Source organism: Telmatherina bonti (assembly GCF_933228915.1).
Source record: "Telmatherina bonti genome assembly, chromosome: 22".
NCBI classification, from domain to species: Eukaryota; Metazoa; Chordata; class Actinopteri; order Atheriniformes; family Telmatherinidae; genus Telmatherina; species Telmatherina bonti.
This window is the reverse complement of record NC_136631.1, coordinates 27,261,975-27,285,974: the sequence shown is the minus strand read 5'-3', so window position 1 is coordinate 27,285,974 and position 24,000 is coordinate 27,261,975. Positions and strand designations below refer to the sequence as shown.

The 24,000-nt window shown below is 45.2% G+C and overlaps 1 protein-coding gene across 1 annotated transcript in view; it reads right to left on the bottom strand.

Annotated features, from left to right (window-relative positions):
• npas3 (neuronal PAS domain protein 3) overlaps nt 1-24,000 on the bottom strand; it is a gene marked incomplete at both ends in the record, with an annotated part of 363,696 nt that overhangs the window by 264,726 nt on the left and 74,970 nt on the right. The window contains one exon of the mRNA XM_079262545.1: nt 486-584. Within this exon, the coding sequence (XP_079118671.1) occupies nt 486-584 (99 nt within the window). The remainder of the gene's footprint in view (nt 1-485; nt 585-24,000) is intronic.

Sequence of the window (24,000 nt, the reverse complement as noted above, 5' to 3'; positions counted from 1 at the left end):
ATAGATGGATGGATGGATGGATGATGGATGAATGGATGGATAGATGGATGATGGATGGATTGTTAGACTGATGGATGACGGACGATTGGATGGATGAATGGACAGATGATGGATGGATGAATGGATGGATGGATGGATGGATGACGGATGAATGGATGGATAGATGGATGGGTGACGGATGGATGAGGATGCATATTACAAGCATTTAGAAAAACATATTTCAGAAAACTGAAATATGTTGGAGTCAAATAAGCATCATATTTCTCTATTTAGATTCACTTTAGGCAAATCGAGTCGTTTTCCATGTCAACACAGACATTATAGTTTGGACTCGGGCTTAGGAAACAGAAAAAATGAGCAGTTTTTCAGATAAGCAAATAAAACAATAGCCATCCTATTCCACTACTCATATACAATAACACAAACACACAAAACTGCCATGGACAGTTACTACAGGTGCTATGAAGCGCTCACACAAATATTACCATGGTGACGAGGTATGCTGCTGGCCGGCCAGGTGCAGAGTCTTGGGCCGGGTGGCTGAGCAGCTGCCTGCATTAGAAGGCCGCTCCCAGTAGGGGTCACTGTGGAACACACAAACAAAATGTGGAAAGGTTCTTTAACAGCAGCCATAAGAGACAGGGGCAGTAGTGGGAAAAAAAGTTACCAAGATGATGAAGAAGAAGGAAGAAAAAAAAGGAAGAGGAGATTAAAAATAACAACATAAAAATTAAAAAAAAATTGAGGGACTTTTTTTTTTTTTTTTTTACAAGCAGTAAATGACAAAATAAAAATTTCTTCATTTGAAAACTGAAAAACAAGTGAGTATTTTTTACCTCAGGGGGAAAAATGTAAATTATTAACAGTATAACTTTATGTATAATCACTGTTAAAACACTAATAAACAGCAAAGAAGTGCAGTCATTCACTAAACAGCCAGCCAGGAGATTGTTAAAAACTCGTACAATAAAGCTTTCCAGAAAGATCCCGGTCTCATGCCAGGTTCCCTGAGAGGGAAACAAAACAGTAAACCTGGATGATAAAGTGAGAAAGGTGTAAGTCTATGTTTGAAATTCAAGCCATAATTTAAAACAAAGCCTTTAAGGAAGTATCAGTATAATCTCCCTCCGTCTGTGTAAACCCCAAACTCAAAGCAGCTCCAAAGCGACTGTCTATGCACAGAGAATTATTTAAATTTTACACACCCAGCAAACACCAGCTGTCACAACCCATGTCTAAATGGATTTTTCATATAGAGAGGAGGAGTGCACGAGAAGCAAGCAGAATAAAGGAGGAAGAGTAAAAAATAAGAGGCAAAGAGGAGGGTGGGAGACAGGAAGGAGGGAGAAGAGAGAGAGAATCAGTGAAGCAGTGCTGGCTTGCAGGAGAACATTAGCTGCACTGTGTACTGCACCATAAAACCATTGAAATTGTCGGTCTTGCTTTGTGGACAAGTATTATTGTAAAAAACACTTTTCTGAGGCGAGCGGGTCACTATTATTCTTGTCAGAGGGTGAGGTGAGGTCACAGCAGGCATAACTTATTTTAGTTTCAAGCTGCAGGAGCATGCAGGGAGAGTTGGTTTTCAAATGGAATAAGTGAAACGTAGTACAGAGATTGTATTACTTTTTGATTTGATCTCTTGATGCATGACTAAGAAACATTGTCCTACTGGAGGAGGAGGGGAGGGAAAAGAAAATCTGATGCAGGTTTCTCGTTTCCCTCAGATTGGAGTACTTTACTGATTGGAAAATAAGCTTTAAGCAAGTTTCAAGAGACTGAGTCTAAACAGAAAGGATGAAATTAGCTTTATGTTCACGGAGCAGGAACACATGGGCACAACTGTCCATCACATCTCAACACATCAGCTGAATATCTCCACTAATCCCCTGAATCCAAAAATGACATGAAAACTTCATGTTTACATAATGAATGGAATTAAAAAGTTCAGCAGCTGGTTTACATGGAAAATACAGGCAAAGGCTGCAAAATATGGCTTAAAGTTATAGGTCACCACATCATGCCTGAGTCCTGCTGCTGATCATGTCCATCCCTTTCTGAGCCTAATGCAGCATCTTCTGATGGAAACTTCCAGCAGGATGATGCACCATGTCACAAAGCTCACATCATCTCCACCATGACGATGAGTTCACTGTCCTCCAACGGCCTCCACAGTCACCAGATCTACATCCAGCAGAGCAGCTTTGGGATGAGGTGGAACGGGAGATTCTCATGCGATGAAGTGAAACGGGAGTTTCTCATGGTAGATTTGCAGCAACAGTGTGATGCTTTACTATGCAAAAGCTTGAGCATTTAAAAAAAATAATAAATTTTTCAGTCAAACAATTAAAAAGCATGTCTGACTTGGTAGTAGACGGTGGTCCTGGTGAAGAAGAGGGCTATGTTTCATATGAAGGACTTAATGGCGGGTCGAGATTTTCTTCCACAACTTTAAACATACGTTTAGGCAATTTATAACATGTTTATTGAATAAGCAGTAAAACTTAAGGCAATAACTTGCGCACACCTGTTCACTCACACACGCAGTCACAATCATCACAATCACACAAGCATGGATTCACAAGGAGAAATTTAATAACCTCAGTATAAACAGAGTCACTGCTTTGCACACACTGACACACACAAAGACAGACTCATGGGTAAATGCACAATGAAATGCACATAGACAAGTAAACAAACACACACCAGCGACAAACACACACTCCATCAGGCCAAAATGGCAGTGGTGGGAGGCAGCACAATGGGTATTGCAGGGCGCCGGCGCAACTAAATTGCAGACAGCGAAGGAGAGATCTGGCCCATTTTTCAAGGCCAACTATATATTACAAATTGGCTACCAGCGTATTGTCTGGGAATTCTTGCACACATACACACACACTCTTTTTTCGTGTACACAGACACACACAAACACACACACATGCAAGTACATGAATTGAAGAAAGTAATCCTAGCTTTACCTATTGTAGTCCACAGAAGCACAGAAATCTCAACAATTTCCCCAGAATAAACCATGTGATTGAAAATGTGTCAGTTTAGGGAGCAGCGATGCCACACGCACGGACACAAATGTACTGTCGAAACACACACACACACTCCTGTACCTGTATTTATTCACTGTAACCTTTTGTGATGAGAGTGTTCAAATACTTCCAGGTCAAATGTTCATACACACATGTAGACACACAACACACAGCTGTTCCCCTGCCGAGGAAGATGTTATAGTTCCGGTTTTGCTCCAGTGCAGCAGTAAAGCTCGAGGAGGGTTTAATTCCAAAACTAAATCGCCTCCGCGACTCAGCAGTGTTTCAGACTGACTTTAAATCATGTTTGTTCTTTAAATCATCCTTCTGAGGACCAACTTTAGCCTCAGTAGTCAGGAGTTTTTTACAAATTGAATATGTTCTTGAAAATACAGAAGAGTTTTCACATTTTTGTAATGTGGAAATTAGATTTGATCCAAGGTCAACTTCTGCACCTGGTGAACAATGATGTCTGTTACAGTAACATCTCTATCAACAACAGCAGTCACCAGCAGGCAGCTTGGACGGTACATAACAAGCAACCTGTGACATACCTTCCCATGTAAAGAAGCCAATATAAGCGGAGGGCTTCTTCTGAAGAGATGCCTCCCTCCTTCCAAACTGAAGCTGTGTTTGTCCCTTTTGCCATCGGCTGCCGTGTCCTCTCTGTTGCATCAAAGTAGTATAAAATATTCCACAACAGTAAAAACACTTCTACTTTTTTTCTTTCCCTTCTGTCTAAAATGACCAAAATAAGTCAAGTATATCTTCTCAACTACAAGAGCAGTATGTATCACCTGGTCCTACAGAAAGCTGAGCTGTGAGATTACTAGAGACGTGTTAAAACCAACATATGTGATACTGTGTTAGAGTAAATTTACCTGGAACACAGTTCAATATGTAAATAATCTTCTCCAGAAAGAAAACCATATTACTGTCAGTGGAAAGATGGCAGCTTAATTCATATAGGGATGACTAAAATAATCCTAGGCACGAGTAATCCCAAGAATGAGTAATCCTATGGATTAAGTAATGTAATCCTAGGAATGAGTAATGTGATCCTAGGACTGAGTAACCCTGGGAATGAGTAAAGTAATATGTGATGAGGATGATGATGTTATACAGTCAAAGGTAAAGGGAGAAGCTGAGCAGGTTTCCAGGTGGTACTAGTTAAATATGTCAGGAAGCCATCGGCTGATGATGATGATGATGATGATGATGATGGTGATGGATGGTCAGAATCAGGAGAATCCAGGGATATACCCCACATTCACCTTAGAAACACTAAAGTTCCAGAAAGACGTGAAGACCAAGATAGTTTACGATGGGAAGAGAGAAAACTTCACCCTTAAACCCCCTTCATCTCCATGGAAACTAGCCGGAATATTATCTCCATGGAAACCATCAGGACCTTCATTTCCATGGAAACTTGGAGGATATTCATGATTCATTTCAAACAAAGGCAGAGTCACAGGAACTCTTGGAGACAAAACTGTGTTTGGTTGGGCTGCTGGAGTCTTGTAGCTGAGTTTCTCTCTGTCATGTCGCTATGCTACATGTTAGCATGGCAGCTGTCATGTCGCTATGCTACATATTATAATGGCTGATGTCAAATCGCTATGCTACATATTAGCATGGCTACCATCATTTCGCTATGCTACATATTATAATGGCTGCCGTCATATCGCTATGCTACATATTATAATGGCTGACGTCATACCGCTATGCTACATGTTACCATCACTGCCATCATGTTGCTATGCTACATATTAGCATGGCTCCTGTCATGTCGCTATGCTACGTTATAGTATGGCTGCCGTCATGTTGTTATGCTACATGATAGCATGGCTGCTGTCATGTCACTATGCTACATGTTAGCGTGGCTGCCGTCATGTCGCTATGCTACATGTTAGCATGGCAGCTGTCATGTCGCTATGCTACATATTATAATGGCTGATGTCAAATCGCTATGCTACATATTAGCATGGCTACCATCATTTCGCTATGCTACATATTATAATGGCTGCCGTCATATCGCTATGCTACATATTATAATGGCTGACGTCATACCGCTATGCTACATGTTACCATCACTGCCATCATGTTGCTATGCTACATATTAGCATGGCTCCTGTCATGTCGCTATGCTACGTTATAGTGTGGCTGCCGTCATGTTGTTATGCTACATGATAGCATGGCTGCCGTCATGTCACTATGCTACATGTTAGCGTGGCTGCCGTCATGTTGCTATGCTACATGTTAACATGGCTGCCGTTATGTCGCTATGCCTCGAGGACCGACTTTGGACAGCCCTGATCCAGGCTCTGAATAACACTTCATGTTGTGGCTAGATTGTAAACCTCCTGGACCTCCAGGATCTAAATGCCTGGAAAACTTCTGTAGATTACGTAGAAGGTAAACTATCCATCACAATTTACCCCACAGAGTTACACAGTAGTTAGACGTATTCCAGTGTATTATCGTTGCTTTTTATAAATACACTCTGATCAACTTAAAGAGGCCATAACTAACTGCAGCCAGTCTCATGGTCTGTGGAAGACCCTCCTCATGAGAATGAGTACTCAGAGATGGTTTTTCAAGTCCTACCCCTCTGCAGACTTCTGCAGGCGTCTACAGGCACACATGATGATCCAGTTGCATGTTTGTGTCTCATCACTGCACAAGGGTGGAGACGCTGCAGGACTTCCACACTCTTCGCCTCTAGCTCTGATGTTGTCTTTGTTGGAGAATATCCACCTTTTCTTTAATTTATAGTCACAGTTTCTCACAATTTCCCTCAAAACGCTCATTTTCATGTCACTTTATCTTTTCATTCAAAAGTTTAGATTTTACAACAGAAACCTTCATTAATGTCTCACTAATTACTTTATTCCTGGTGACGGATAGGATCCGGACTCAGGTTCATGCACATCAGGATGATATCTGTAAAACAGAAGCTAACAGGTGATTTAAAAGAGAGCTAATGCACATGTACAGTCTTAGTCCTGGAGTTACATCCCCTGCTTGAAAGAATGTTCTGCTCTGCTGTATAACTTTAGAAAGCTGAATGACTTGATAATTTGCTAATCTCATCACCTTACTGCTGACAGAACAGGAAAGAACATGCCACATGGTGACAGCGGAACGTTGTCCTGTCTCAGGAACAATATCACTGAAGCTCATCTGGAACTGGATGCCAGATACTCTGGATTAACAGAGACGTTAATGCCGGATGAGGACAACAACTCAGCAGGTGAGTGACGTAATGGGAAGGAAAAGAGCACCTTCAAGAAGCAGAGTCTCAGCAGTTACTCAGCACATGATCAGAAACCTGGGAAAGGCTGTTATCAGACAAAATGAGGCGGTTCAGGTTAGACACCAACAACGCTGATGGAAGGAGGGGAATTATTATCGTTGACTCGGATCTGGATTGTCCCATTTTATACAAGAAAACACAAACAAATATTCCCACATCGATGCTCCAGAGTGGGAATACCTGCCGACGGATCAGGAGAGAAACTTCATGTTATTTACCATCCAGCTCAGGCGGTTTATCTGCACAGACTGGTTATTTATCAGATTGCTTTTTATTTGGTGGAGGATCCAGATTAACCAAGATGACGCTAAAACCCTGAGAAGCAATGATACTTTGTAATAATAAGTCTTGTTCTCACAACTGTACAGTGTTAGATTATAAATCAATCTCCTTCACATTGTTTTGTTTTGATATTTTATCTTTACACATGAACATGAAATTGAAACTGTGTGTCAGAGTTTTTATTTGCTGCAAGAAAAAGAAATGAAAAGATAACTAGATAAATGCAGGATTGTGGGAAAAGAGGCTTTTAGCTCATCTCCTCTTTCAGGCTTCTAATGATGATGCAGGTGTGTGTTTTTGTGTCAGAAAGCAGCTGAAAGTGGTTTACACAGCAGAAGTTATGGCTTCGGATTCAGTCTGATGTGAAGTTTGAATGTTTGCTGGAGAACAACATGAAGTAATTATATCCGTGTTTCAATTTATTTACCTTTTTACAGAAACATTAAAAAAGATGTTGCCCTGTTTAGCTGACACATTATCAGCAAATAACTGGAATAAATGGCGTGCATGCAGCGCTTGCAGTGCAGAGCGCTGCATGCACGCCATAATGGATTCTGTCATTTGAAATGGATGAAGTTCCATTAGACAGCAGTACGGTCGCGGGGCTAAGTGTGATGAAGGGCGAAGCTCCGGCATCTCTTTTTATTTTATCTCCAACAAAGGGAGAGACATCCTGCAGCTCGGCTGGTGCTTTGCTCAGAAGACGGAGGAAAAATCTCTCCTCCTCGTTAGGAATGATTCATCGGATAAAACAATGGAGGAGTAAAACATGGAGAGGAAAATGTCCTTCAGTTAAAAGCAGAGACGTCTCCACCTGTTCCTGCAAATGGACCGTTCGTCTTCTGTCCTCCTCCTTCCCTTCCCCTCTGTCTCCCAACACACACACACACACACACACACACACACACGCAGCATAGGTGACATGTTTATCAATCCCCTCTGTGTGTGAAGGTGTGTGAAGGCCTTGACTAGAGACTGGACCAGCTTCTACACACACAATAGTCCTGCGGGCTTCCAGTTATTTAAAACTCCAGATGTTATCAGATTAATGTGAAACTCCTTCCATAATTAATGAGATAAAATGCAGTTATATGGACATACTATGCTTTTTAATTAGACTCAGGTCTGTCCAGAAGTAATAATGTCAATTTTTGCTGCACAGGACTGCAGGCAGTTTACTGGAAAAGCTACTGATGCATAGCAAGGGGGAACTTCTGCTCATTGTTTGTGTTTATTTAAAAATACCTCAGCAGGTGACTGATAGTCACCTGAGAAGTTTGCAGAGATGCGTTCAAATGCCATTGTGAGTTGAAGCAATCAGAGTGGTCCAGTTGTTACCAGATCACATGTTTAACATCAGATGGAAAGAGCCGATATTCTGCCCACCTAACCGTTCTGTATGAAGAATGAAAGAGGGCTGTTTGGGAAGGGCTCCTGTGTTTGATGCGCCTGCAGCGCTTCTGACGAGGCGGCTGCTTATGTGCCGAAACAAGCCTGTGAGTGGGCATGTCACCAGGAAGATAAGAGAAATCAAGCACTCCTCATGTCTGAGCAAAAGGTTACTTTCACATTCAGTGAGAGGGGAGAGAAGAGACAGGAGAGGGGGGTATAGGACAAAGACAAAAGGTTAAGAGGAGGACGACAAAGATAAACAGAGCAGTGAGGAGAAAAAAGACGAAAAAAAGTTGATAAAAAACTATTTTTATGAGCTAAATGAACGATAAGAGACTGAAAGTCCAACATGTTCATGTCAAATGTTCAGACAATAATTACAGAAGCGAAGAGCTGTCGTCCTCATGAAAAGTTTGGGCCTTATCACGTTATAATGTGATAAGTTTTATTGTAAAAACGTGCAACCACTTGAACGCTGGAGGGATTATATCTCTCGGCTGGCCTGGGAACTCCTCGGGATCCCCCCGCAGAGTTGGCAAATGTGGCTGGGGAGAGGGAATAAACAATAAACAATTTACGATAAACTTATTACATTATAATGTGATACATTTCACATTTTTACAATAAAACTATATCGTTATAATGTGATCCGTTTCATGTTTCTACAATAAAACATTACGTTATACCGTGATACATTTCACGTTTTTACAATAAAACTTATTACGTTATAACATGATACGTTTCATGTTTCTACAATAAAACATTACGTTATAATGTGATACATTTCATGTTTTTACAATAAAACTATTTTGTTATAACGTGATACGTTTCACATTTTTACAGTAAAACTATGTCGTTATAACATGATACATTTCACGTTTTTACAATAAAACTTATTACGTTATAATTTGTGATACATTTCACATTTTTACAATAAAACTATATCGTTATAACGTGATACATTTCACGTTTTTACAATAAAACTTATTACGTTATAATGTGATACATTTCACGTTTTTGCAATAAAACTATGTCGTTATAACGTGATGCGTTTCACGTTTTTACAATAAACCTATATCATTATGACTTGGTAAGGTCCAAACTTTTTTTCATTAGGATGACAGCTCTACGCTTCCGTAAAAAATGATTCAGTCTGAAATATAACCAGACACTGAGGTTTGCACAAACACATACTTGTATGATTAATCCCGCAAATGGTGGAAATGGATGGAAATAACACATTAATGTAAGAAAGAATTTGATCTAAAAGCAGTAATCTGTTAATTAATGAGTGTTTAACAGGTCGGTGTCAGTGGCACGACCAGCATGATTCGTCCCTCAGAGCTACACACCCATCTCCTTCTGATCACACCAGACTCAGCACCTCCAGACATCCATTTTCCCAATCGCTTATTCCGATAACTGGAGTCCATCCCAGTAATAACTGGCTGAGAGGCAGGGACACCTGGACAGGTTGCAGTCCATCACAGGGCCACACAGAGACCATACACTCACACACACTCCTAGCGACGGTTTAGAGGAACCAGTTCACCCAACATCATGTGTTTGCACGGTGGGAGGAAGCCGGAGAACCCGGAGAGAACCCACACAGAAAGGCCACTGTTCAACCCCCCCAGCTGAGGGAGGAACCAGTAACTGCGTCATCTGTTTGGGCGTTTCTTCCTTTTTTCTGCATTAATCTCTTCCTGTACGATCGTGTTTTATATTGTCTTACGTGTCTTTGGTGGACAGACGGACGGAGATTCATCAGGCTTTTTGTCCCGGTGTTCATCTTACACCCTCCCCATGAAATCAATAAGTGAAATTAAAAGGATTCCCTCTAAGGACAAATGATAACACGCCTCCGGCTTCTTTTGGCAGATCTCAGCCTGCTTGGACTGTAAGCTGCTTTTCCAGCGTCGACAGGAGAAAGATGAGAACAGAGAGGAGAGAGGCGGGGGAGGCGGAGGGGGGAGGAATCTCTATTTACGCTCATCTCTGCGTCGTCACATTTCCCAGCAGGACACAGTAAACAAGAGAGGAAAAAACGGTGTGTGTAGAAGACAGAGACGGCCTCCAGCAGGTCGCAGTAACACACTCCTGCTGGCGACACACACACCAGATGTGTGTGTGTGTGTGTGTGTGTGTGTTTGTGTGTGTGTGTGCACAGCAGTAAGTTTTATGTTTTGAAGCCAGACGTCTGTGTTCATGGACATTATGTGGATTTGAAACAGATCTATAAAACATTCCTTCCTCTTCATCAGGTTTGCTGAAACCACATTGGACCATCGCGTCTGTGGAGGAGAGGCTGTGAGCTTTGTGACATGGTGCATCATCCTGCAGTAAGTTTCCATCACAAGATGCTGCACTGTGCTCAGAAAGGGATGGCCATGGTCAGCAGCAGCACTACGCTGTGCTGGTTACACCTGCCATGCTGGTACTGGTGCCCAGTTTCCACCAACATGTCAAGTCTGGTATGAAACGGGTCAGCACACAGTTTCCTGCATCACTTCAGCTAAAACCTCGGAATGGTTCTGTCTGGCAAAAATACGGCACGCAGATTGCCGTTCTGTATGCTGAGATGCTGGACAGGACAGGTTAAAAGAGAAGAGAAAAGAAAAAAAAACAAAACCTCGGAATGGTGCCAGAACATCCGGGCCCCTTTGTCTGGGACCGTTCCATTCGGGTCCCGATCTTTCCAATCCAACCCGAAAGGCAATGGACCCGACGATGCAATCCACTGATTGGTGGAAAGAAAGTCGAGTCACTTCCTGTGTGACACAGCGGGGAAGCTGCATGTTTACACTGGATGTCTGTCTCCTTTGGCTTCTTCTCTGTTTGAACTCAAAGCAGGCCTCACACCGCTATGATGTCATGCTATGATGTCACGCTATGACGTCACGCTATGATGTCACGCTATGATGACATGCTATGATGTCACGCTATGATGTTACGCTATGATGTCACACTATGATGTCACGCTATGACGTCATGCTATGATGTCACGCTATGACGTCATGCTATGATGTCACCCTATGACGTCATGCTATGATGTCATGCTATGATGTCACGCTATGATGTCATGCTATGACGTCACGCTATGACGTCACACTATGACGTCACGCTATGATGTCACGCTATGATGTCACACTATGACGTCATGCTATGTCGTCATGCTATGATGTCACGCTATGACGTCACGCTATGATGTCATGCTATGATGTCACGCTATGATGTCACGCTATGATGTCATGCTATGATGTCCCGCTATGACGTCACACCATGATGTCACGCTATTACACAGCTGACACATCTGTTGCTATCTAGCCAACACGCCAGGAGGTCAGGATTTACCAAACTGCATCAAAATGTCCGACATCGGGCCAGAACCAGTGGTTGGTGGAAACAAATAGTCTGACAGGAGACTGCCCCCATACACACACACACACACACACACACACACACACACACACACACAAAACACCACCAGCAGCAGCCTGAGCGCTGATATTGGTGGCGGGATGGATCCATGTTGTCATGACGTGATGACGTTTCCAGCAGATTTTGGAGCTGAACTTATCAGACCAGTTCTTCCTGCTGGTCCAGGCAGGTTCAGACCCTCTCTGGAAACCCTGCAGATGGTGGTGTGTATAAATCCCACTGGCTAGCCTAAATCTCTCCCACTCTGATGCTGCCATGTGATTGGCTGCTTATATGCCTGCATTAACAGGAAGTTGACCAGGCGGAGCAGCAACGTGGACGGTCAGTCTAACGTACTCTGATGGTAAATATCATGTGGTTCTTCACAGGGAGGAAGCCTTCATTGTTTCACGTTTCATGTCAGAAAAGAGCTTTAAAGACAGAAAGATGACGATATTGGACCGTTTCAGTAAACCTCCATTATGCTAAAAACTGCTGATTGAGCACTGAGTGTGATGAACGTATCTGCCTGATCGGGTCAAAAGGCGGCAGCGTTTGACAGCTGGAAGCTGCCGGACGTGCAGAAACACATCGTGGACTATCTCCCATTCAGCGTGAAGCAATGATCTGATCACACATCCTCCAGGAAGATCCTTAGCAAAGGACAAAGGGAGAGACAGTTTGTCTCTCACACAGTCCCTGTTTGTCTGATCCGGTAAACCCAGCAGACTCAGATCACAGCACTGTCTGCCAACCTCGCTCTACCACTCTCTCTCTTTTCCCTCCTGCTCCCGCTGTTTCCCCTTTCGCTTCTCCTCCAGCCGGGTTTCTCTCTGAGCTGTCTCTCTGTCACACATCAGCGTTCACACAGATCCTCTGGCAGCTCGCGGTACTCTCCTTCTCTCAGCTGGACACACAAAGCAAAGTACACACCCGTCCTCACACACACACACGTACCGCCTCCTTTTCTTCTATAATCTGACACAGATATGCAGACACACTCAGTCCTTCACACACAGGTCATGCAGCTCTTTCACAGTCAGTGTGTTTGACTGAAGGTAGAAAGGATGGGGAGTCTGCAGCAGGAGAAGACAGCCACAAAAACCACTCATATTCTCCCCAAAAACACTGGCATCAAACTGTCCCGTTGATGATGATGTGTAACAAACCATCCCAGTCTATAGGTGAAGTTCCACGCCTCTCATGTTCACACACCTGCTGCACAACGGGGGAACACGGCAGCATGCAGCCCCAGAGACAAATCTCATTTCCTACATCAAACTGGGAGAATCTTTTACAGCATCTGCACATGTACACACTTCCTAATTTACAAGCTGGTGAAGGTCAAAATAATCAGTTCATAAACAGCTGATCCAGCCTCAAAATGTATAAATCTAGCTAGCATGAATAGAGTTAGCATAACTTAATGTGGGACAATATTTTTAAGCTTTGAACAGTTTTGAAGCCATGTGATGGAATGTTCCTAACAGCTCTGTGTGATGGTATGTTCCCAACAGCTCCGTGTGATGGTCTGTTCCCAACAGCTCCGTGTGATGGTATGTTCCCAACAGCTCTGTGTGATGGTATGTTCCCATCAGCTCCATGTGATGGTATGTTCCCATCAGCTCCGTGTGATGGTATGTTCCCAACAGCTCTGTGTGATGGTATGTTCCCATCAGCTCCTTGTCATGGTATGTTCCCATCAGCTCCTTGTGATGGTATGTTCCCAACAGCTCCGTGTGATGGTATGTTCCCATCAGCTCCATGTGATGGTCTGTTCCCATCAGCTCCATGTGATGGTATGTTCCCATCAGCTCCATGTGATGGTCTGTTCCCATCAGCTCCATGTGATGGTCTGTTCCCATCAGCTCCTTGTGATGGTCTGTTCCCATCAGCTCCTTGTGATGGTCTGTTCCCAACAGCTCCGTGTGATGGTATGTTCCCAACAGCTCCATGTGATGGTCTGTTCCCATCAGCTCCTTGTGATGGTATGTTCCCAACAGCTCCGTGTGATGGTATGTTCCCATCAGCTCCATGTGATGGTATGTTCCCATCAGCTCCATGTGATGGTATGTTCCCATCAGCTCCTTGTGATGGTCTGTTCCCATCAGCTCCTTGTGATGGTCTGTTCCCAACAGCTCCGTGTGATGGTATGTTCCCAACAGCTCCGTGTGATGGTATGTTCCAATCAGCTCCATGTGATGGTATGTTCCCATCAGCTCCATGTGATGGTATGTTCCCATCAGCTCCGTGTGATGGTCTGTTCCCATCAGCTCCTTGTGATGGTCTGTTCCCAACAGCTCCGTGTGATGGTATGTTCCCATCAGCTCCATGTGATGGTATGTTCCCATCAGCTCCATGTGATGGTATGTTCCCATCAGCTCCATGTGATGGTCTGTTCCCATCAGCTCCATGTGATGGTCTGTTCCCATCAGCTCCGTGTGATGGTCTGTTCCCATCAGCTCCATGTGATGGTATGTTCCCAACAGCTCCATGTGATGGTCTGTTCCCATCAGCTCCTTGTGATGGTCTGTTCCCATCAGCTCCTTGTGATGGTATGTTCCCAACAGCTCCGTGTGATGGTATGTTCCCATCAGCTCCGTGTGATGGTCTGTTCCCATCAGCTCCTTGTGATGGTCTGTTCCCAACAGCTCCTTGTGATGGTCTGTTCCCATCAGCTCCTTGTGATGGTCTGTTCCCATCAGCTCCATGTGATGGTCTGTTCCCATCAGCTCCGTGTGATGGTCTGTTCCCATCAGCTCCTTGTGATGGTCTGTTCCCAACAGCTCCGTGTGATGGTATGTTCCCATCAGCTCCATGTGATGGTATGTTCCCATCAGCTCCATGTGATGGTCTGTTCCCATCAGCTCCTTGTGATGGTCTGTTCCCATCAGCTCCTTGTGATGGTATGTTCCCAACAGCTCCGTGTGATGGTATGTTCCCATCAGCTCCGTGTGATGGTCTGTTCCCATCAGCTCCTTGTGATGGTCTGTTCCCAACAGCTCCGTGTGATGGTATGTTCCCAACAGCTCCGTGTGATGGTATGTTCCCATCAGCTCCATGTGATGGTATGTTCCCAACAGCTCCATGTGATGGTCTGTTCCCATCAGCTCCTTGTGATGGTCTGTTCCCAACAGCTCCGTGTGATGGTATGTTCCCATCAGCTCCATGTGATGGTATGTTCCCATCAGCTCCATGTGATGGTATGTTCCCATCAGCTCCATGTGATGGTCTGTTCCCATCAGCTCCATGTGATGGTCTGTTCCCATCAGCTCCGTGTGATGGTCTGTTCCCATCAGCTCCATGTGATGGTATGTTCCCAACAGCTCCATGTGATGGTCTGTTCCCATCAGCTCCTTGTGATGGTCTGTTCCCATCAGCTCCTTGTGATGGTATGTTCCCAACAGCTCCGTGTGATGGTATGTTCCCATCAGCTCCGTGTGATGGTCTGTTCCCATCAGCTCCGTGTGATGGTCTGTTCCCATCAGCTCCTTGTGATGGTCTGTTCCCAACAGCTCCTTGTGATGGTCTGTTCCCATCAGCTCCATGTGATGGTCTGTTCCCATCAGCTCCATGTGATGGTCTGTTCCCATCAGCTCCGTGTGATGGTCTGTTCCCATCAGCTCCTTGTGATGGTCTGTTCCCAACAGCTCCGTGTGATGGTATGTTCCCATCAGCTCCATGTGATGGTATGTTCCCAACAGCTCCATGTGATGGTCTGTTCCCATCAGCTCCTTGTGATGGTCTGTTCCCATCAGCTCCTTGTGATGGTATGTTCCCAACAGCTCCGTGTGATGGTATGTTCCCATCAGCTCCGTGTGATGGTCTGTTCCCATCAGCTCCTTGTGATGGTCTGTTCCCAACAGCTCCGTGTGATGGTATGTTCCCAACAGCTCCGTGTGATGGTATGTTCCCATCAGCTCCATGTGATGGTATGTTCCCAACAGCTCCATGTGATGGTCTGTTCCCATCAGCTCCTTGTGATGGTCTGTTCCCAACAGCTCCGTGTGATGGTATGTTCCCATCAGCTCCATGTGATGGTATGTTCCCATCAGCTCCGTGTGATGGTCTGTTCCCATCAGCTCCTTGTGATGGTCTGTTCCCAACAGCTCCGTGTGATGGTATGTTCCCAACAGCTCCATGTGATGGTCTGTTCCCAACAGCTCCATGTGATGGTATGTTCCCAACAGCTCTGTGTGATGGTATGTTCCCATCAGCTCCTTGTGATGGTATGTTCCCATCAGCTCCATGTGATGGTATGTTCCCATCAGCTCCGTGTGATGGTATGTTCCCATCAGCTCCATGTGATGGTCTGTTCCCAACAGCTCCGTGTGATGGTATGTTCCCAACAGCTCTGTGTGATGGTATGTTCCCATCAGCTCCTTGTCATGGTATGTTCCCATCAGCTCCATGTGATGTTATGTTCCCATCAGCTCCATGTGATGGTATGTTCCCATCAGCTCCGTGTGATGGTATGTTCCCAACAGCTCTGTGTGATGGTATGTTCCCATCAGCTCCTTGTCATGGTATGTTCCCATCAGCTCCATGTGATGGTATGTTCCCATCAGCTCCGTGTGATGGTATGTTCCCAACAGCTCCGTGTGATGGTATGTTCCCATCAGCTCCATGTGATGGTATGTTCCCAACAGCTCCGTGTGATGGTATGTTCCCATCAGCTCCATGTGATGGTATGTTCCCAACAGCTCCGTGTGATGGTATGTTCCCAACAGCTCCGTGTGATGGTATGTTCCCATATGTTTGTATGTTTCGTCTCACCACCAGCTGGCAGTAACGTGCTACAAGCACCGCAAGGCACCGCCACTCCTCTCCAGACATCTCTGGAGTCATTTCCGGAGACAGCGCCTCGCCACTGTCCTGCACTGGGACCGCATGTCTGCCGCTCTGAAGTTTATTGCTGGAGGACCAGAAATACAGGAGGTGTGCAGAGTTTAAAGACAGTCAACTCCATTAATGCTGTGGAACACTGCGCAGAGGTCCCGGTGCTAGCATCGCACCACTCTGCGACCATAAGCACACCACACATACAGAGCTGTCTCTACGTCCTCTGCATCCTTCGTGCTTGTTTGGTCGGTTTTCAGAGAGCTTGCTGGTTTGTAGACGGACAGAGGAAGGAAGAAGGACCAGAGAAGAAGAAGTTTGCTTCACAGCCAGCTCCACCGTCGCCATGTCTGCCAATGTCTGCCAATGTCTGCAACGGAAGTGAGGGTGAACTCTGCACTGCCCCCTGCTGTAATTATCATTGTGGGGTGTGTGAGCCGCCTGACGACGTTTGATTCAAACAAACTTTATTTAAATGAAGCGTAATCTTCTGTACTGTACGGAATGAGCTTTCTGGAGACTATATGAAGCTGCTTCCCATTACAGTTTTCTGCTGAATAAAAGTGATATTTGGAAGCAAACAACAACTGTGTTTTGTGCACAAGCCTCAGGTCTGGTAAAATCTCATCTGCTAAACCAGATCTTATGGGATTTTACCAGCGTATGCAAGGTAGCCACGTAGCCCAATTTTGGGGTTCTCTACTTGCAGAGAATGTCGAAGCCTTTTTCCTACATGTTCTTTTTTAATTGAGTGTAAAACTGTGAAATTTAACATGTTTTGATCAATACTGTGCCCTCTTTACCCAACATGATTCCTTCGTCAGACCTGATTTAGAAATAAAGAGGTTTTCCCTTTACACCTTTGTGATCTACTTTTATGTCGAAATGTCTGAACAAACCACCTCATGACAGCATGAAAACTCTTCAGCGATCGTGTTTTCCCAGTCTAGGTGTTTCCATTAGTGTTCTTTTATTGCTGTATGTAGACTTTGCACAGTTCTAGGGGGGCTGGAGAGCAGCTTGAGAGTTTGCAATGCATTTTATGTTTTGGTTCTTTCTACGTAAAGCCAGAAAGCTACAACCTGGTGCGGCGCTTGTCTACTCTGGTCTGATGTTTCCTGTACATGCTTCCTGACAGTTTAACTATTATAAAGACAATAATCTAATAAATGGGCATCAGTGTTGTGGAAGGTGAGGGTTTTAAGGTTCATGGACTTTGCTGAGTTTACAGTTTCATCAAGAAAACCTGTCAGCACACAAACAAACTGTCGTTGGCACTGAATCTTGTAATTGGTGGATTTTCACTATGATCTAAAATGCACTTGGTAACCTGATATTCATCCCAGTTATCACCCATAAATCCACACTTCTCTCACTGAGTTCTATCACATCTCTGCAGTTTTACAGGTTCTCTGGACACCCAAGGCCTTTGAAGGATTGTCATCACAGCTGAATTATCTGCCAGGTGAGTTGGAAAAACAAAATGTTATTTGTAATCAAGCACACTGCTGTTTTCCTGGTGTATTCCTGGTGTTTTGTTGTCACTGCGACACACTGCAGCTGCTTTAAGCCCACGACAAGCAGCACTCTGAAGAGACATCTGTCATAAAAGCGGACTTGGCGTAAAGCAACTGGCTTTACAACCGTTCATTTACAGCGCAGCTTATAAAGCAGAGATTTGTTTGTCCTCCGCGTCCATCTTCCCACATATCTGCGAGAATAAACTTGCTCGGTGTGTAAAAACTGATGGATAAAGTCATTATTCTCCTTAATAATTCACCAGCATGTCACCTGCAGTTTATGTGTCCTTCACATCTCAGCCAATCAGGGAGATTTACGCTGGATGCTGATTGGAGAGCGGGGAGGAGAAGGCACCACCTGTTATGCAAATGGACATGGGATGTTTTATTGCAGCTTCATCTTTTCTCGTCTTTCTTCTTCTACACGACTAGAATGAAACGTTTTCTTGGTGAATTAGCATTTCTCCTTCATGTCTCCGATTTTCCTCAAGCAGGAGACGCAGCGTCTTCATCCACTCTTTAAAAAGTTAAAACAGAAAACTCCCTTAGGTTTGAGTTTATGAGACAAACATTGAAGAAGAAAGATGTCTGAGAGTGGGACTGAAATCCAAGTTGACGGGCAAAACTGAAACATGGCACAAAGAAAGTCATGGTGGGAGGAACAAAGCTGACTTTTAAAATCAGCCATTTTTCTGAGGGGTGAAGATGTTTTTAAAGCAGACAATCCACAGGGAGATGCAGACAGAACAGATCTCCTGCTCACGTGGAAACTGGCAGGAATTGTGCAAAGCAGCTCCGCTCTTCCATTTTTACCACACCGTTTGACGAGAGAGACTGTCTGCATGAAACACAACGACACTGGCCAGCTGAGGGCTCAGAGCACGCTCCAGAACCCATGTCAGGTTCTGAGGTTTCCATGGCAAAGCTGAGTTCAACCAATCAGCGTCTTTATCTGCCAGAGAGGCCGTTTTCCTTTGGACTGGAATCCTTTCTGCTCAGCCACCGTCAGGCTGAGGTGGCCGTCTGTCCATGAGGAAATCAGTCTAGCAGCTTCGCTTAACTGGGAAACTCATCAGACCAGTCAAAACTGCAAAGATGTGCAGAAATCAGGAGGACTGCTTGAATTTGGGTTAACATTTGCAGAACATCATGAATCAGATATGATAGCTTTAGTTTAATTAGGCGACTTCTGATGGGTCACATGCACAAGTCATTATGAGGTCATCACTTTCCTTCAGCCGGATTGTGACTTCATCGTGAAATTTGTCCTCAAAGAGTAAAATTTGAGCCCAGAAGGTTTTCAGGTAGTGTGGTCCAACTCCTGCCCCACCTGGACTTCGAACTTTTTATTGGTTATAAAGACCAAACATGGTCCTACAGTAGTTGTAGAGATGAAAGTCACAGTTGAAACACGCTGTAAAATGAAGTAAAATGCTGCTTGTGATTATGTTTGGATCAAGGTATGGATGAAATGAAATCTTTCCACAGACGGCGAGACATGCTGGAATAATCCTTTTTGTCTGTAAAAGTGAAAAATTATGGACATCTCATCATCAAAAGCTTCAAAACTTTTAAAGTAAAGCCATGACCACATTTTAAACAATTAAAAAAATGCCTGCAGGCTTGAAATGATTTAAGAACTCAAAATATTATCAGTTTCTTTAACAATTAATTCTCAAACGTGAAACTCCTTCCATAATTAATGAGATAAAATGCAGTTATATGGACCTATGATGCTTTTTAATTAGACTCAGGTCTGTCCAGAAGTAATAATGTCAATTTTTGCTGCACAGGACTGCAGGCGGTTTCCTGGAAAAGCTACTGATGCATAGCAAGTATGTTCCCCACAGCAGGAAGAACTTCTGCTGGAAAACACAGAAAATGCTTTTGTTTCCTGATTGTTTGTTTATTTAGAAATACCTGAGTGACTGGCGGTCACCTGACAAGCATTCAGAATGATTAACATGTAAATTTCATCAGCAAGAGCATCAACCGGGACAGGAGCTGTGCAGCCTGTAAGTGGGAGGAGCTTTACAGCCTGTAACTATTTTCTAATGGAAAATGGTGGCATGTGACAGCAGCACACACACACACACACACACACACACACACACACACACACACACACGGTTATTAGTCTGCTTATGTTCCTGCTTCAGGTGCAGGTAGAAAGTTCTGCTACGATGTGCAGATAACATGATTTAAGCATGTTAACGTGTGTGTGTGTGTGTGTGTGTGTGTGTGTGTGCAGATCCATGGAGCTGTATGTGATTAAACCTCCTCAGATTTAACTTGTTTAAATTTTCGTCCTCATTCGGCTTTTCTATGTTCCTGTTCTTTCCTGACCTCTCCCATTTCCATCCTTCTTCTTCCCATTTTTTCCGTCTCTTCCTTTCTTCACTCATTTCCCCGCTAGTTGTTCCTCCTTTTGCACCTCTCCACACATTTGCCTGCCATGCCTTGTCCTCTCTGCTGTCATTGCTCTCGCTTTTTGTTTCCCGTTTACGTCTTTCTGCTGCTTTTCCATCTCCCACAACTCTGCCTTTATTCCCTCCTTTTCTTTCTCCTCTGATCATCTCCTCTCATGCTTTCACTTCCATGGTAACGCAGTCAATGAAAAAGGCATTCAGTATCCACGGAGACACAACACGTTTGTACTGGTGTGTGTGTGTGTGTGTGTGTGTGTGTGTGTGTGTGTGTGTGTGTGTGTGTGTTCTTCCTCCATGGGAAACGTGAATGGCTGGCAGGACAAACCGGAGTGCTAATGATGAAAGAAAAAGCTAAAAGACTTTTTTTCCATTTCTCTCATCTGAATTGGGAAGCTTAAACACAACGAGTCTCGGATTCATTTGCGGTTTAATCAGAACGTTGTAGATTTATTTATTTCTTGTTTTTAATCCGACAGTCGGGACAACATCTCTGTAAAGACAACATATTAACGTTTTCGTTTAAATATGTATGTATGCATGTATATATATATATATATACACGTAGATGGAGAAAGAGAGCGATAAGGAATAGAGGGAAGAAGTTGCCACTGTGTAAACACAATATATATGCTAATCATGGCTTTATATGTGTGAATTTCATCTGACATGAAGCACCAATGCAGCGGTGAGAAAAGCAACATGGAGTGTTAAAGCTTCCTGTATGAAGGTCATTAATGGAGCTGGAGTCAGGAACGCATCAACAGGCGTAAAAACGATGGAAGTGTTGCTACAACAAGCTGACGGTGTTTCATACTGAAAACTCTGATTCTGATCCGACCTCGTCTCACATTACCTCTTTTCATTCATACTGTTTCCTCTCTTATTTCTACAAACATTTTCTGATGAAAATTATGTTATTCCAACCACTTTCACTGACAGATGACTGCACTTCACACACACACACACAGGAGATACAGCATCAACAGTAAGCTAATTCATATGTATGTTTGTCCATGAAGTGTCAGTGTCACGGTTTCAGGGTTTTTCTGTGTATCAGTGAGAGAAGAAAGACAGCTGCAGCCCATGAGATGTCAAGGTGGAGGTGTGTGTGTGTGTGTGTGTGTGTGTGTGTGCGTGTGTGTGTTTGTGAGAGAATTTCCATCGGCTTCTAGACGAAGCTGTCCCTCCCTGCGCCTCCATGTCCACCTCCTCTTTCCTCCTTTTCCTGAACGCTGCCGGAACAACTTGGTGATCGAGGAGTTCAGAAACTGGACCAACCTGCTGGAGGTTTTCCTTCCTGGTTCTGGTCCTGGTGGAGGTTTTCCTTCCTGGTTCTGGTCCTGGTGGAGGTTTTCCTTCCTGGTTCTGGTCCAAATGGAGGTTTTCCTTCCTGGTTCTGGTCCTGATGGAGGTTTTCCTTCCTGGTTCTGGTCCTGGTGGAGGTTTTCCTTCCTGGTTCTGGTCCTGATGGAGGTTTTCCTTCCTGGTTCTGGTCCTGGTGGAGGTTTTCCCTCCTGGTTCTGGTCCTGGTGGAGGTTTTCCTTCCTGGTTCTGGTCCTGGTGGAGGTTTTCCTTCCTGGTTCTGGTCCTGGTGGAGGTTTTCCTTCCTGGTTCTGGTCCTGATGGAGGTTTTCCTTCCTGGTTCTGGTCCTGGTGGAGGTTTTCCTTCCTGGTTCTGGTCCTGGTGGAGGTTTTCCTTCCTGGTTCTGGTCCTGGTGGAGGTTTTCCTTCCTGGTTCTGGTCCTGGTGGAGGTTTTCTCTCCACCTTCTGCTGGTGCAGCTCAGACTGGAGGATTGAATCAAACGGAAGGTCTGATCCTTTGCTTCTTCTGATCTTTGTTTGCATGAACTGGTTGGGTTCTGGACCAGAGCCTCGGTTCTGGACCAGAACCTGGGTTCTGGACCAGAGCCTGGGTTCTGGACCAGCGCCTGGGTTCTGGACCAAAACCTGGGATCTGGACCAGTGGTGGGTCCAGAAACTCGTGTTTGCCAGCTAGCCATGAGGCGTGTTCTGTGCTGACCAGTACTTCCACCTTTGTATTCCAGCTCCAGGTAAACTGGGAGCAGTCTGGTGAAGCGGCTGAGGATGTTGGGGAGTCTGCAGGTAAACTGGGAGCAGTCTGGTGAAGCTGCTGAGGATGTTGGGGGGTCTGCAGGTAAACTGGGAGCAGTCTGGTGAAGCTGCTGAGGATGTTGGGGGGTCTGCAGGTAAACTGGGAGCAGTCTGGTGAAGCTGCTGAGGATGTTGGGGAGTCTGCAGGTAAACTGGGAGCAGTCTGGTGAAGCTGCTGAGGATGTTGGGGAGTCTGCAGGTAAACTGGGAGCAGTCTGGTGAAGCCGCTGAGGATGTTGGGGGGTCTGCAGGTAAACTGGGACCCGTCTGGTGAAGCTGCTGAGGATGTTGGGGAGTCTGCAGGTAAACTGGGAGCAGTCTGGTGAAGCTGCTGAGGATGTTGGGGAGTCAGCCGGTAAACTGGGACCAGTCTGGTGAAGCGGCTGAGGATGTTGGGGAGTCTGCAGGTAAACTGGGAGCAGTCTGGTGAAGCTGCTGAGGATGTTGGGGAGTCAGCCGGTAAACTGGGACCAGTCTGGTGAAGCGGCTGAGGATGTTGGGGAGTCAGCCGGTAAACTGGGACCAGTCTGGTGAAGCTGCTGAGGATGTTGGGGAGTCAGCCGGTAAACTGGGACCAGTCTGGTGAAGCTGCTGAGGATGTTGGGGGGTCTGCAGGTAAACTGGGACCCGTCTGGTGAAGCGGCTGAGGATGTTGGGGGGTCTGCAGGTAAACTGGGACCAGTCTGGTGAAGCTGCTGAGGATGTTGGGGAGTCTGCAGGTAAACTGGGAGCAGTCTGGTGAAGCTGCTGAGGATGTTGGGGAGTCTGCAGGTAAACTGGGAGCAGTCTGGTGAAGCCGCTGAGGATGTTGGGGGGTCTGCAGGTAAACTGGGACCAGTCTGGTGAAGCTGCTGAGGATGTTGGGGAGTCTGCAGGTAAACTGGGAGCAGTCTGGTGAAGCTGCTGAGGATGTTGGGGAGTCTGCAGGTAAACTGGGAGCAGTCTGGTGAAGCTGCTGAGGATGTTGGGGAGTCTGGTCCTGATCTTTGAGCGGAGAGATCCATCCTGAGCGCAGAAACTACGTTCAGCATCAGCTCAGCTTTGAGCCGAATTTTCTCTGCGTTCAAGTCAACACGCTCGTTCAGCACGGTGAAGCGCTCGCAATTCCAACCAATCACAGGCCCTCAGATAGACTCCTCCTGATTGGCTGCTTCCCAGCATCTCGACTACACCTTAAAAGGTTTTAATGTGCGCCGATGGCGGCGGCTCCGGTCAGTTTCCCCGTTGTCAGCCAACAGACATGTTCTCTGCATGGTGTAGCTAAACACACACGTTCTACTCTCATATAAAGACATAGAACGTACTTTTCCCGACTAGAACGCCACAGAATGTCTTCTTCTTCTTCATGATTTCTTTTGTCAACATTTACTCCAGTCATCTCTCCTTGTGCAGGGTTTCCAGTTTAACCACAGTCATGAACTGGTCCCAGCAGCCTCCATCCGTCTATCTACAGGTGACGTGTGCCGACTGTCTCTCAGCAGAACGTCTTGCTCTGCGTGTCCTTGAGTCCAGCCTGGTTTTCCAGAAAGGCCTGCAGCAGCAAAGCCCCAACACACTGCCAGGCGCTTGTCTGGTCTGCTGCACCTTCCTGCATCAATCTTAATGAAGTAGGAAGTGAAGGCAGCTGCCCGAGCCCGTTCCCCCGCCT